Consider the following 15,805-nt stretch of genomic DNA (forward strand, 5'->3'; position numbering starts at 1 on the left):
TGAGTCCCATTATATCTCAGTGTGAGTCCCATTATATCTCAGTGTGAGTCCCATTACATCTCAGTCTGAGTCCCATTATATCTCAGTGTGAGTCCCATTATATCTCAGTGTGAGTCCCATTATATCTCAGTGAGTCCCATTATATCTGTGTGTGAGTCCCATTATATCTCTATCTCAGTGTGAGTCCCATTATATCTGTGTGTGAGCCCCATTATACGTTTTAACTCCATCACAGTCTTTTGTGAGCAGACTTGTAAAGTTACCCTGTAGCGTTCTCCCAAAGAACAGTCACAGTGTTCTATATGATGCACATCAGATCGAGTTTAATGTATTCACAATGTCACGTTAAAACACGAGCGCCTCTATTTGAGTGTATAAAATTAAAGATTCTGCTACATCAGTAAGGCATGCATTTTACACAAATTTCAACATATTCATCTACAAGAGGTGACAGCAGTACACAACAGTGAACTATGTTTCCTGAAAATGCATTTCAGATTCTAACAACAGTTGTCATTCCTTAGGGGGAGTTTTAAGTTACCAAATATACATACCGTTGTTAAGACATGACACAATACTTCACAAAATTAAAGAACAAACAGGCAAATCAGAGTACCTTTGTTACTTAGAATGTAGTACAGTTACAACAAAGGTTGAGAGCAGTTCCAGGTTTTTCCCTTTCCATAGCCTTAGAAAATCAGTGAACGGACAGTTAAAAAGCTAGAGTATTTGGGTGACAGTAAGCATAAAACTGGAGTTGGTACAGAGCACAGTGATGACTTGACTTTGGGATTTTTGCAAATCCAGCAGCCTCTAATTAACTTGTGTGTTTCTGCTGTTCTTTTTGGCATTTCATACGGAAGTTTTTGTGTGTTTATCTATGCCTTGTTCAGCAGCATACTTGTGACAAACCTCAACTATGACGACCGAGCCACAGCTGTTTTAAAAAGAAAGTGCAGGGAACATGTAATACTACCCCCGTCCCTGGAGTTAGTGCCGTCCATGAGGGCTCTTACTGCCCAGATTCACGAAGTCTACATGCCACTGCTGTAATAAGGGCAGCACCCTTTCCACTGCCATCTTCGGATAACAGGAACGTCACATCACATTTTGGGGCTAGTTCCTTCACTGTTTTATGCATGATCTTTGAAAAACTGTTGAGGAAAAAGAAACAACATCTCTGTCATTGTTAGGTGATGTATTCTGCCTGATCCCAGTCCTACAACATACCATGTAATCAATAAACCAGGGGCGAGGCTTTCCAATGGCCTAGTGACTAAAAGTATTAGCAATGCACTAAGGATTATAGACCAGAAGTTAAACAAACACACATCTGATTGACATGACAACATGCCTACAGCACAGAATTAAAACAAAGTTTCAGGGAACTGGGCGAGGAGCGGGCACCTGAGGTATTGCTGTACCGCCTATAGTCACAGGGTGCCGTAGTCCCGACTGACATCTGTTGGCAACGCACGGACTTCATCACATCTGGGATTTTCTGGCCTGTGCTACACTGGATCTCGAAGCTCCAGACAGCTGGCCTCATTTCCACTAGTTCGAAGCTTTGTTGTTAGCCTCAAATAGTGTTTTTTTTTATTCGTTCACGGGATGTGGGCGTCGCTGGCAAGGCCGGCATTTATTGCCCATCCCTTTGCTCGCTCCTGTGGCTCAGTCCATTCATTTCAAGCCGGGGCAGCACCTTGCTTTCTCTGATAGGTGGTGCATATTGATGGTTCCTAAAGTCTGCGTAGACGCGGAGAATTAAACAACCCCCCTGGCCCGGCGTGGGCCCGCTCACGCGGCGCGCCCGGTGATTGAAACCTCTGAAGACAAGGCCGTATGTGGTGATGATGGGGGTTGAGGGTGTAGTTTGAGAAGTTGATGTGAAGAGTTAGTATAGGAGAGCAGAGAAATCAGAGGAGAAGGGATGGGGGAATTTAGGTGCAGGTTGAAATCACCGTGGATGAGGCGTCGCTCAGTGAAGAAATCTTGGTAAGGAAGGTGTTGGGGTCTTGAGAAGGAGGTGGCAGGCAGAGTCCCAGGCCTAGCTGGCTGACAATTTGGCTGCAGGCCTGGAAGGCTGATGGTCAGTAGCAGAGGACCCGGGTCAACAGTCCTGGGTCAGTTTGAGGCAGTGGGATGAGGGTGAGTGGAGAGCTCGGCACTGAGTTCATTCCAGCCACACGTTCTGGATGTTGAGCAGGTGGGGTGGGTCACACTCCTGCTCCTTGAAAGAAAGGGATCAAATTATCAAAAGGACCAGTTCAAGGACTGGCAGAGAAATTTACAGTGTTGGGTCAGTCCCTGGTCTGGGCACAACCCCATCCTATTTCTCATCTACACGCTGCCCCTCGCGACATCATCCGAAAACACAATGTCAGGTTCCACGCGTATGCTACGACACCCAGCTTTACCTCACCACCACCACCCTCGACCCCTTCACTCTCTCTCATTTGTCACTCTGTTTGTCCGACATTCAGTACTGGATGAGGAGAAATTTCCTCCAACTAAATACTGGGAAGACCGAAGCCATTGTCTTTGGTCCCCGCCACAAACTCCGTTCCCTGGCCACCGACTCCATCCCTCTCCCTGGTCACTGTCTGAGGCTGAACCAGACCGTTCACAGCTTTGGCTCTTATTTGACCCTGAGATGAGCTTTGACCATTTATCCGCTCCATCACCAAGACCGCCTACTTCCACCTCTCTATCATCGCCCGTCTCCGCCCCTGCCTCAGCTCATCTGCTGCTGAAACCCTCATCCATACCTTTGTTATCTCTAGATTTGACTATTCCAATGCTCTCCTGGCCGGACTCCCATCTTCCTTCCTTCATAAACTTGAGCTCATCCAAAACTCTGCTGCCCGTATCCTAACTCACATCAAGTCCCGTTCACCCATCGCCCCTGTGCTCACTAATCTACATTGGCTCCTAATCCAGCAACGTCTCAACTTTAAAATTCTCATCCTTGTTTTCAAATGCCTCCATGGCCTCACCCCCTCCCTATGTCTGTAACCTCCTCCAGCCCTACAACCCTCCGAGATCTCTGCGCTCCTCCAATTCTGGCCTCTTGCACGTCCCAGATTTTAATCGCTCCACAATTGGCCACCGTGCCTTCAGCTGCCTCGGCCCTAAGCTCTGGAATTCCCTCCCTAACCCTCTCTGCCCCTCTCTCCTCCTTTAAGACGCGCCTTAACACCTACCTCTTTGGCCAAGCTTTTGGTCACCTGTCCTAATATCTCCTTATGTGGCTCGGTGTCAAATTTTGTTTAATAATCGCTCCTGTGAAGCGCCTTGGGACATTTTACTACTTTAAGGGCGATATATAAATGAAAGTTGTTGTACTCCTCCTCACACCGCCCTCCTGGTGCCCCCCTCCTCGCACCGCCCTCCTGGTGCCCCCCTCCTCGCACCGCCCTCCTGGCGCCCCCCTCCTCGCACCGCCCCCCTGGCGCCCCCCTCCTCGCACCGCCCCCCTGGCGCCCCCCTCCTCGCACCGCCCCCCTGGCGCCCCCCTCCTCGCACCGCCCCCCTGGTGCCCCCCTCCTCGCACCGCCCCCCTGGTGCCCCCCTCCTCGCACCGCCCCCCTGGTGCCCCCCTCCTCGCACCGCCCCCCTGGTGCCCCCCTCCTCGCACCGCCCTCCTGGTGCCCCCCTCCTCGCACCGCCCTCCTGGTGCCCCCCTCCTCGCACCGCCCCCCTGGTGCCCCCCTCCTCGCACCGCCCTCCTGGTGCCCCCCTCCTCGCACCGCCCCCCTGGTGCCCCCCTCCTCGCACCGCCCTCCTGGTGCCCCCCTCCTCGCACCGCCCTCCTGGTGCCCCCCTCCTCACACCGCCCCCCTCCTCACACCGCCCTCCTGGTGCCCCCCTCCTCACACCGCCCCCCTGGTGCCCCCCTCCTCGCACCGCCCCCCTCCTCGCACCGCCCTCCTGGTGCCCCCCTCCTCACACCGCCCTCCTGGTGCCCCCCTCCTCGCACCGCCCCCCTCCTCACACCGCCCCCCTCCTCGCACCGCCCTCCTGGTGCCCCCCTCCTCGCACCGCCCTCCTGGTGCCCCCCTCCTCGCACCGCCCCCCTGGTGCCCCCCTCCTCGCACCGCCCTCCTGGTGCCCCCCTCCTCGCACCGCCCTCCTGGTGCCCCCCTCCTCGCACCGCCCCCCTGGTGCCCCCCTCCTCGCACCGCCCTCCTGGTGCCCCCCTCCTCACACCGCCCCCCTGGTGCCCCCCTCCTCGCACCGCCCTCCTGGTGCCCCCCTCCTCACACCGCCCTCCTGGTGCCCCCCTCCTCACACCGCCCCCCTCCTCGCGGTGCCCCCCTCCTCGCACCGCCCCCCTGGTGCCCCCCTCCTCGCACCGCCCCCCTGGTGCCCCCCTCCTCGCACCGCCCCCCTGGTGCCCCCCTCCTCGCACCGCCCCCCTGGTGCCCCCCTCCTCGCACCGCCCCCCTGGTGCCCCCCTCCTCACACCGCCCCCCTGGTGCCCCCCTCCTCACACCGCCCTCCTGGTGCCCCCCTCCTCACACCGCCCCCCTGGTGCCCCCCTCCTCACACCGCCCTCCTGGTGCACTCCTCCTCACACCGCCCTCCTGGTGTACATCTGGTGACAGGGCACTCCTGGTGTCTACTTATTTACATTTTGTGGTGTATTTCCTCTCATTTGCATCTCAGCAACACTGTGCACAAGGAACAGTGGTGTGGGCAAGGTGTCCAGTGTTAGTGTGGGCAGTGAAGTACCATTTAAAAATTGAAGAGGTGTAATGGCCATGAAACCAATTGCAGGGCGATCGATTGCACAGGCTATAGCACTTTCTTCAAAAAAAAGAAAACTTTTCTTAAGTCCTGTGCGGCCCCGAGATTCTCCCTCAGTCGCCGTGCGGCCCCCAGATTCTCCCTCAGTCGCCGTGCGGCCCTGAGATTTGGTCACAGTCACTATGTGGCCCTGAGGTATCTGAGATTCTGCCGCAGTCACTGTGTGGCACCTCCCAGAATGGGTGCCCCCCAACCACCCTCCTAAATTCTACACAAGGAATCAGCCTGGGCCAGGGATGCCTCATTGTGATGAGCAGAACCAAACTGCCTGCTAGAACAGCACACAAAGGGAAGGCCAACTGCAGTAAATCATTTTGGTAATTACTATCCGTTTCTTGGAGATTTCAAAACAGTAAAAAATTCCTTGAAACTACTTCTGCTTTTAGGCGCAGTCAGGCAACTCTTAAAACCGTCTTTATGTGGTGTTTCTTAGAAATATCATCTGTACATCACCACTGGACTCACATACAATGCTCCAATCCCTGCTTTGACTTCACTGGAACTGCACGTCATGTCCTAACGGAGCCAAGACCCAGCTTCACATGTCTCTGCCCTTTTCTCCTCTACCTAATGTCCTGCAAACAGGCTCACTCAGGGCGTTAAGGTGGGGTATGTCAGGGCCTCCCTCCCACTCCTTTTTATTTTGAAGTTGTGACGGAAAGTAAAATCTTTGAAATTCCTAAACTGTCCAATAGCAATTTATCCAATAATTTTTGATTGTAAATGTAATTTTTAAACAAGGTTAAACCCTATATGGAATGAGTTTGGACAATCTCAGCTCAGTTCCTAGAAGGTATACGGCCACAGTACAAAACTGCCCCTAGTTTGTCACTAAATGTCAATGTGACTCAGACAGACCTGAGGATGGTTGTGGTGTGAAATGGAACAAATGGTACACTGGTTTACGAGGGGGCGCTAGGCTGAGCCACACTGATGGGGCAGCTTAGAGGAAGCTTTTCTCTGCTTCTGGCTGTGCTCTTCCTGACTGTAGAATGCTTGATGCTGACACTGGGTGCCTGAAATGGAAAGTGTACCATTCCTCAGCACTAATACCCCTCGTCTTAATCTGCACAAAAATAATTTTAAAACGTGAAACGCTTACTGTGGGTGGAGCTTGTAGAGAGTTCCATCGACACCGACAGTGACCTCCAGGTGATCCAAACTCCGGTTCTCCCTTATTTTGTCGACGACTGCAGCCATTCCTGCACCACAGAGCTGGGCCGCTCTCTTGGAAACAACACCGCACACCTCCTTAACAATGATACTGTCGTCACAAGTGCTGTCCAGGCCGAGCTGCTGAAGGATTGCACGGACCTGGAGCAGAGCCAGGCGGTCACTGTGTTCAAATGTAGAGAACAAAATGGGACGTCAGCCAGGAATATCAGCAGAGTCAAACTGGAAGGGTCATCTAAAAAAAGGAGACTGCATACCTTTCTATCTGGGACAGGAACTTTGTTTCAAAGATGCTTCTAGTCTTTAGTCTCTCTGAGATCTGCCCTCTGAACAGGAATCCCCGCCTGGTGAAGTCGATGACCACATTTCGCACAATCTCACCCAGATACATCCCACTGATCATTTTTTCATATCTGGTAGTGACAGAGACAAAAAAACCTTTAAACTTCTGTGCATCACTTTCCATTTAAAACCTCCCGTGTCCAATTATTGTATAAACATTAATTATGTTTCTGTTTATATCCAAATAAATATGTAAATCTACTCCACAAAATAAATTTCAGCATTTTAAAGCCTTGTGCTGAGTGTACTTGTTGCTCAAAACCTGGAAGTACACATGCAGCTCTCCCCAGCTCATTATATGAACATCAGTACCTCACCGGTACTCATATCACACTGAAATATGGGCGGGGAATTGACACTTTTGGTCGCCGACACTGACCGTATGCCTCCATTGCTGACCTTAAACAGCACAAGATTTTCCAAATGTTAAACGAGTGCAGCCAGAGGTGAAGAATCTCCAGGTTGACAAACTGTACTGCCCATTGTATCCTAACCCCAATCCAGCTAAGATAATTCAGATTAGTGTATAAAATCTCCTATGTATCAACCCACTTTTGTTTCCCATGGTTTAATGACAGATCATCCACAGCCTTGTCGTATTCTGTCCTGATATCATCAAGGCATCCGTTGTCACCGAATGCTCCCCACTCCATGTTCACGCACATGAGCCCCACGTCTCCTTCCACAGTCTCTACGTTTCTCGCCTCTTCCATGTAGCAGGTATTGCTGCCGGTCCCTGCGCAGAAGCAGTGCATCAACATTTAAGGCTGCAGCATCAAAATATTAGCCTTGTGGTTTCAAAATCGAATAAAACAATTGATGCAATTCACTTTCACAGAATTTTGCCTTGGGTTCAGAGAACACAGAAGAATTTGGAAGGCAAAGATTTAAAAATAAAAACAACTTGCGTTTATGTGACATTTCTAATGCAGTAAACATCACAAGATGCTTCAAGGAGGTGGAATGGACTCCCAGCATAACAGGACAATAAAAGAAAGAACTTGCATTTATATCGCGCCTTTCATGATATCAGGATGTCCCAAAGCGCTTTACAGCCAATGGAGTGCTTTAGAAGTGTAGTCACTGTTTAATGTAGAACACACAGCAGCCTGTGTGCAGTAGAGAGGTGACTGACGTTATGGTTGAAGAGCTGTATTACAGGAGGATTTGAATTGGAGATAGTAAGGCAGAGGGTTCTAAGGAGCTTAAGAGTCTGTTGGAGAGAGAGTTGGGATAAGTTTATTCCAGGGGAAGAGGGTGCAGGTGGGGTTTAGAAGCAAGCAGAACAATGTGGACTCCTTTGTTGGTGATTGAAACCTCTGAAGACAAGGCCATATGTGGTGATGATGGGGGTTGAGGGGATGGTTGTGGGTGTAGTTTGAGAAGTTGATGTGAAGAGTTAGTATAGGAGAGCAGAGAAATCAGAGGAGAAGGGATGGGGGAATTTAGGTGCAGGTTGAAATCACCGCGGATGAGGCGTCGCTCAGTGAAGAAATCTTGGTAAGGAAGGTGTTGGGGTCTTGAGAAGGAGGTGGCTGGCAGAGTCCCAGGCCTAGCTGGCTGACAATTTGGCTGCAGGCCTGGAAGGCTGATGGTCAGTAGCAGAGGACCCGGGTCAACAGTCAAGGGTCAGTTTGAGGCAGTGGGATGAGGGTGAGTGGAGAGCTCGGCACTGAGTTCATTCCAGCCACACGTTCTGGATGTTGAGCAGGTGGGGTGGGTCACACTCCTGCTCCTTGAAAGAAAGGGATCAAATTATCAAAAGGACCAGTTCAAGGACTGGCAGAGAAATTTACAGTGTTGGGTCAGTCCCTGGTCTGGGCACAACCCCATCCTATTTCTCATCTACACGCTGCCCCTCGCGACATCATCCAAAAACACAATGTCAGGTTCCACGCGTATGCTACGACACCCAGCTCTACCTCACCACCACCTCCCTCGACCCCTTCACTGCCTCTCATTTGTCACTCTGTTTGTCCGACATTCAGTACTGGATGAGGAGAAATTTCCTCCAACTAAATACTGGGAAGACCGAAGCCATTGTCTTCGGTCCCCACCACAAACTCCGTTCCCTGGCCACTGACTCCATCCCTCTCCCTGGTCACTGTCTGAGGCTGAACCAGACCGTTCACAACCTTGCCGGCCTATTTGACCTGAGATGAGCTTCCGACCACATATCCTCCATCACCAAGACCGCCTACTTCCACCTCTGTATCATCGCCCGTCTCCACCCCTGCCTCAGCTCATCTGCTGCTGAAACCCTCATCCATACCTTTGTTACCTCTAGACTTGACTATTCTAAAGCTCTCCTGGCGACCTCCCACTCTCCATAAACTTAACTTCATCTAAAACTCTGCTGCCCGTATCCTAACTCGCACCAAGTCCTGTTCTCCCATCACCCCTGTACTCACTGACCTACATTGGCTCCTGGTCCGGGAACGCCTCGATTTTAAAATTCTCATGCTTGTGTTCAAATCCCTCCATGGCTTCACCTCTGTAACCTCCTCCATCCCTACAACCCTCCGAGATCTCTACACACCTCCAATTCTAGCCTCTTGCGCATCTCCGATTTTATTGCTCCACCATTGGCGGCCGTGCCTTCAGCTTTCTAGGCCCTAAACTCTGGAATTTAGGCACTAACAGCTCGCTGCATAAAAAAAAATTCTCCTCATCTCCCCTCTGGCTTTTTTGCCAATTACCTTAAATCTGTGTCCTCTGGTTACCAACCCAACTGAAACAGTTTCTCCCTACTAATCCATCAAACACCAAATAATTTGAACACCTCTATCAAATCTCCCCTTAACCTTCTTTGTTCTAAGGAGAACAACTCAAGCTTCTCTTAAAAGGTTCAGGCCCTAAACCTTTCCGCCTCTCTAACTCTCTCTCTTCCTTTAAGACGCTCCTTAAAACCTACCTCTTTGACCAAGCTTTTGGTCACCTCTCCTAATATTTCCTTATGTGGCTCGGTGTCAAATTTTGTTTGATAATCGTTCCTGTGAAGCACCTTGGGACGTTTTACTACGTTAAAGTTGCTGTATAAATGCAAGTTGTTGATGTTGTAGTCCCATTCTGCTGCCCTTGCCCCAGATCCTTTTAATTTTTTCTTTTTCAAACATATATCCATTCCCCTTTCAAAAGTTATTCTCAATTCTGCTTCCATCACTGTTTCCGGTCGGGCATTTTGTGTCCCAACAATCTTCTGTGTAAAACCATTTCTCCTCACCTCTCCCTTGGTTCATTTGGTGGTGATCTTAAATTCATTCTGTCTAGTTAGTGACTATTGGGTGAAAAGCTGTGGGGGTGGGGTGGGGGGCGGCGGGCGCAACTGGTGCCCATAGAACCTACCCCGAATACCGGTACCAGTGCCAGCAAGCTGGTGGATCTGTGTTTGCGGATCATCTTTAAATCAGATAACTAAATCAGTAAATGGTGGATCTGGCCTGAATTCATTTGTTAAATAATAATCTGGATCAAAAGGGCAGCTAAATTTACACATCATTTCAGTTACGTGGAGAGGTTAGAGAAGCTGGAATTGTTCTCCTTAGAACAAAGGAGGTTAAGGGGAGATTTGATAGAGGTGTTCAAATTATTTGGTGTTTTGATGAATTGGATAGGGAGAGACTGTTTCAGTTGGGTCAGTAACCAGAGGACACAGATTTAAGGTAATTGGCAAAAAAGCCAGAGGGAAGATGAGAAATTTTTTTTACGCAGCGAGTTGTTGTGATCTGGAATGCTCTGTCTGAAAGGGTGGTGGAAGCAGATTCAATAGTAACTTTCAAAAGGGATTTGGATAAATACTTGAAAAGGAAAAATTTGCAGGGCTATGGGGTAAGAGAAGGGGAGTGGGACTAATTGGATAGCTCTTTCAAAGAGCTGGCACAGATACGATGGGTCGAATGGCCTCCTTCTGGGCTGTAAGATTCTATCATCTACTGCCGAGTCCCGTGATAAGTTTTTTGGCTGGAAGAAATCGACAAGTCTCAAGATACTTGCAGACACGCCTCCCCGTTTGGGGGACAGGGTGTGTAGATTATGCCCACGTCCGCTGATGATACTTCGCTGGAAGTGTAGCAGGCACGCCATTTAGGCATGTGCGGCTTTCCCAACACGGGAACAGAACGGGAGCAGCTCCGAGGAATGTCACGGCCTATACGGCTAATTGCAGCAGAGAGTCACACTGCAGGGAGCCCAGGTCACAAAATCAGGGCTACAGTGTTGTCACTTCATCTCAAACCCGCAGTCTCTGCGAACACAGCTCCCCACAGGGGACACAGAATTCCAGTTATTAACGTTAATGACCGAAGATCAGGTGGACAAATAATTGGGTACTAACTTCCACACTCGATTAGCTTATCTGCTCTGCCATCGAGCAAAGCTCCACACCGTGGGCGCGAACTCTTAAAATTTATCCCGTGGTTTCAGAACTACTTCTAAGCTTTCATCATGTATAATCCATAAGCTAGCTCAGTTGTTATTTTCCAGTTTCCTTGCCTAAATGCTGCAACTGCCAGAATGTCCACAGTAAGTTACTCACCAGCAATCATACCAACTTCACAATGTGGATCTTCGTATGCACAGGTCATCATCGTCCCAACTGTGTCATTCACAATCGACACAATATCAAGTTCAAACTCCTAGTGGGAATATTTTAAAAAAAACAGTAAGACATCAACAGGGAACCAGCAGAACAGGCTTGAGGGGCTGAATGGCCTATACCAGTTCCAATGTAACACACTCGAGCACTCACTGTTCACATCCACAAACATGATCGTCCCAAGGTTATTGACCCTCAGCTGTCCTGGCTGGAATATCAAGGTGGCTCTGCAGGTTTTAACTTCAACAAATGTACTGAAGCCTTCCCATTATACACCACAAATACACCAGGCCCTGGTTTGATTTGGGAAATCTTGCTTAGCCTCCACCCATCCCTTACAAGGCTACCCGTGTCAGAGGGAAGCTGGCCGAAGATAGGGAGAACAGACTTGGTATATCTCTGGAGGCTGAGATGCAGAGTCAGATGAGGCATAACGGTCTCCAGAAAGGCATAAGTGGCCCCAATGGGGGGAATCCAGGACAGAGTCATGCCTGGACCCCTGGAGATGGCCACATTCATTTTAAAATCTGAGTATCGCCCCCTGCCCCCCACCACCATTAAGGGGGCCGAAGGATGCAGAGAATGGGGCTCAAGGGGGGAACCCCTGAAAACATTCACCTTAGGGCTAAAAGAATTGAAAACTGTATTACAATTAACTAAAGGGAAACAAATGTGAAGGAGGAAAATGAATTAGAATGTTCCTTACAACTTCCCTGAGGGGTTGGGGGGTGAATTCACTGTGTGGATTATAAGAAAGACTTGCATTTATATAGCACCTTTCACACCTCAGACTTCACAGTCAATCAAGTACTTTTGATGTGTAGTCACTGTTGTATTGTAAGAAACTGAATGCTGAATCATATGGATGCTGAAGGGCCCAGGCTTGACTCTGGTCTGTACCGATCTCAAGCAGTGCAGTGCTGGGGGCAATATAGCTGGTCTCAGTGTTCTAGGGAGTGATGAAGGATCCTGCTCCTGATCGCTAACGAGCAACCCTCGCTGAAACCAGAACCATGGGTCAGTGCCTGTGGTACCAGAACCATGGGTCAGTGCCTGTGATACCAGAACCCATGGGTCAGTGCCTGTGGTACCAGAACCCATGGGTCAGTGCCTGTGATACCAGAACCATGGGTCAGTGCCCGTGATACCAGAACCCATGGGTCAGTGCCTGTGATACCAGAACCATGGGTCAGTGCCCGTGATACCAGAACCCATGGGTCAGTGCCCGTGATACCAGAACCCATGGGTCAGTGCCCGTGATACCAGAACCATGGGTCAGTGCCTGTGGTACCAGAACCATGGGTCAGTGCCTGTGATACCAGAACCATGGGTCAGTGCCTGTGGTACCAGAACCATGGGTCAGTGCCTGTGGTACCAGAACCATGGGTCAGTGCCTGTGGTACCAGAACCATGGGTCAGTGCCTGTGATACCAGAACCATGGGTCAGTGCCTGTGATACCAGAACCATGGGTCAGTGCCTGTGGTACCAGAACCATGGGTCAGTGCCTGTGGTACCAGAACCATGGGTCAGTGCCTGTGGTACCAGAACCATGGGTCAGTGCCTGTGGTACCAGAACCATGGGTCAGTGCCTGTGGTACCAGAACCATGGGTCAGTGCCTGTGGTACCAGAACCATGGGTCAGTGCCTGTGATACCAGAACCCATGGGTCAGTGCCTGTGGTACCAGAACCATGGGTCAGTACCTGTGATACCAGAACCATGGGTCAGTGCCTGTGATACCAGAACCCATGGGTCAGTGCCTGTGGTACCAGAACCATGGGTCAGTGCCTGTGGTACCAGAACCCATGGGTCAGTGCCTGTGATACCAGAACCATGGGTCAGTGCCTGTGGTACCAGAACCATGGGTCAGTGCCTGTGATACCAGAACCATGGGTCAGTGCCTGTGATACCAGAACCCATGGGTCAGTGCCTGTGGTACCAGAACCATGGGTCAGTGCCTGTGGTACCAGAACCCATGGGTCAGTGCCTGTGGTACCAGAACCATGGGTCAGTGCCTGTGGTACCAGAACCCATGGGTCAGTGCCTGTGGTACCAGAACCCATGGGTCAGTGCCTGTGATACCAGAACCATGGGTCAGTGCCTGTGGTACCAGAACCATGGGTCAGTGCCTGTGGTACCAGAACCCATGGGTCAGTGCCTGTGGTACCAGAACCATGGGTCAGTGCCTGTGATACCAGAACCCATGGGTCAGTGCCTGTGGTACCAGAACCATGGGTCAGTGCCTGTGGTACCAGAACCCATGGGTCAGTGCCTGTGGTACCAGAACCATGGGTCAGTGCCTGTGGTACCAGAACCCATGGGTCAGTGCCTGTGGTACCAGAACCCATGGGTCAGTGCCATGTATCTTGCAGATTTTCTCCATAGCCAAACTGATCTCAGCAAGACAGGCCCCTTGAACTAATGTGATTTCTTTTGTATGTTATAACACAGGAGGAGGCCATTTGGCCCATCGTGCCGGCGCCGGCTCTTGGAAAGAGCTATCCAATTAGTCCCACTCCCTTGCTCTTTCCCCGTAGCCCTGTAATTTTTTTCCCTTCAAGTATTAATCCAATTCCCTTTTGAAAGTTATTATTGAATCTTCTTCCTCCGCTCTTTCAGGCAGTGAATTCCAGATCATTACAACTCACTGCGTAAAAAAAATGTTTCCTCATGTCACCTCTGGCTCTTTTGCCGATCACCTTAAATCTGTGTCCTCTGATTACCGACCCTTCTGCCACTGGAAACAGTTTCTCCTTATTTACTCTACTAAAACCCTTCATGATTTTGAACACCTCTATCAAATCTCCTCTTCCCTGGTACCATTCTAGTAAATCTCTTCTGCACCCTCTCCAAGGCCTTGACATCCTTCTTAAAAGTGTGGTGCCCAGAATTGATCACAATACTCCAGCTCAGGCCTAACCAGTGTTTTACAAAGGTTTGGCATAACTTCCTTGTTTTTGTACTCTATGCCTCTATTAATAAATGTAAACAATTTTACAACACCAAGTTATAGTCCAGCAATTTTATTTTAAATTCACAAGCTTTCGGAGGCTTCCTCCTTCCTCAGGTGAACGATGTCGAAATGAAATCGCATTTATAATTCACAGAACAATGCTTGGTGATTACAGACAGTTTTTTCAACTGCCCGTTGCCCAACTTGTCCTGCCACCTTCAAAGATTTGTGTCCATACACCCCCAGGTCTCTCTGTTCCTGCACCCCTTTAAAATTGTGGCATTTATTTTGTATTGTCTCTCCTCATTCTTCCTACCAAAATGAATCATTTGACACTTCTCTGCATTAAATTTCATCTGCTCCCTTATCATATGTGCATCCTAATCGGATAAGGGAGCCATCTACTGCAACAAATGTCATAACATTGTCCTCTCCAGCCACGAAAGGAAGGTTTGGGCTGATGCTGTGTCACGTCACAAGTGAGTGGAGGCTATTTATTTAATGAGAAACCTAGGGAAGGGCCGAGGCCCATTGTGCAGGACACCCATCACGGTTGGAAACTGTAGGAGAGAAGGCAGGTTCAATCAGTGAAATCTGAATACAGTGATGGACTGGATAACTGGCACAAATGATCATTATATCCAACTCAACACTGCCACCCGAGAGAGCTCTACCCTATAAATCTAGGAACATTACAGGGCCCGTGGGCCTGGGATTAGCACCTGGGGAATTCTTCTTCTCAGACGGTAAACATGGGCAATACTTGCACACATCGTCCCCTCTACGTTGCCCCAGGATTTCCAGAGCTTCGCCTGTAATATGCGCTGGCCAGAGGCAATCATTCATAGGAGAAGGGGGCCCTCCCATCTCATTTTCTTGTTCTTTTGCCAGTTGGGCACTCGTTTTGAGGGGCGCCCAGAAGAAGTGGGCCTAAGGCCCGGCGTCCAACCCATCTCTAATCAAAGGATCACGAGGCTGAACGTGCTTAGCCAGCTTAACCAGGAATAAAAACAGAAAGCTCTGGAAATACACAACCGGTCAGTCAACATCTGTAAAGAGAAAATCCAGGTTATGATGTTTCAGGTGTGCATCATTCATCAGACCTGAGGTGCTGTGTATTTCCAGCATTTTCTGTTTTTATTTCAGATTTCCACCATTTGTAGCTTTTCCTTTCTATTTTAACATAAAAGGATGTTAGTGTTTTATAGGAAAGTGGTTGTGGTTTGGTGTTCGTAGACTGGATTTACAATGGGCACAATCTGTATGCACAAGGGAGTTCAGTGAAGTATCTGAAGAATCCAACAGCTGGTGAGGGAACTGACAGTGGGGAGGCCACATTGGATTTACTCCTAACTGATGAGGAGGGAGAAATGAGCCAAGTTGAAGAAAGGGAGTATTTACAGTCTAATGATCATAAAGCTGCTAATTTTAAGGTTGAAATGAAATCTGGAGTGAGGAGCACAGCCGTGAAGTGGGTGTGAAGCCCACCTGCATTGTTTACACTGGGATTCTGTCAGAGTGGAAAATCCCAGCTCTCATGTTGGGAGCACACCTTATTGACAGATCATGTATCTTGAGCTAAACTACCAACTGAAACTACAATGCTTACATTTACCCCATCCCTTCCAAAACAAGAACATTTCCAATACCTCATTGGTTCTGCTCAGTAATTTCTGAACTTGACGAAAAGCTTTACATTAGCCCCCAACAACAGCAGCAGAGCAAAATAGGAAACTGGAAAACAAAAGGCCTAGCTACAAGTCTCTCTTTCCTTTAACCTGGCATTATAAAAGATATACAAATAGCCTTCACAATTAATCGAAAACTGCCCCACTTCAAATTACTTCTGGCAATGCCAGACCAGAGACAAAAGGAACTTGCAGATGTAAAAAACAATAATTTGTCTTTATAATAGTGCCTTTAACATAGAAAAG

At 49.4% G+C, this 15,805-nt stretch overlaps 1 protein-coding gene across 1 annotated transcript in view; it reads right to left on the reverse strand.

Annotated features, from left to right (window-relative positions):
- Positions 1–296: 296 nt before the first annotated feature.
- The window catches only part of hk1 (hexokinase 1), a 93,667-nt gene continuing 78,158 nt past the window's right edge, over positions 297–15,805 (reverse strand). The window contains exons 14-18 of the mRNA XM_068002644.1: positions 10,859–10,958; positions 6,877–7,060; positions 6,240–6,395; positions 5,912–6,145; positions 297–1,154 (exon numbers count right to left, since the gene is read on the reverse strand). Coding sequence (XP_067858745.1) covers positions 1,013–1,154; positions 5,912–6,145; positions 6,240–6,395; positions 6,877–7,060; positions 10,859–10,958 — 816 coding nt within the window. The 3' untranslated portion in view covers positions 297–1,012. The remainder of the gene's footprint in view (positions 1,155–5,911; positions 6,146–6,239; positions 6,396–6,876; positions 7,061–10,858; positions 10,959–15,805) is intronic.

The sequence above is a fragment of the Heptranchias perlo genome, chromosome 21, assembly GCF_035084215.1.
Source record: "Heptranchias perlo isolate sHepPer1 chromosome 21, sHepPer1.hap1, whole genome shotgun sequence".
NCBI classification, from domain to species: domain Eukaryota; kingdom Metazoa; phylum Chordata; class Chondrichthyes; order Hexanchiformes; family Hexanchidae; genus Heptranchias; species Heptranchias perlo.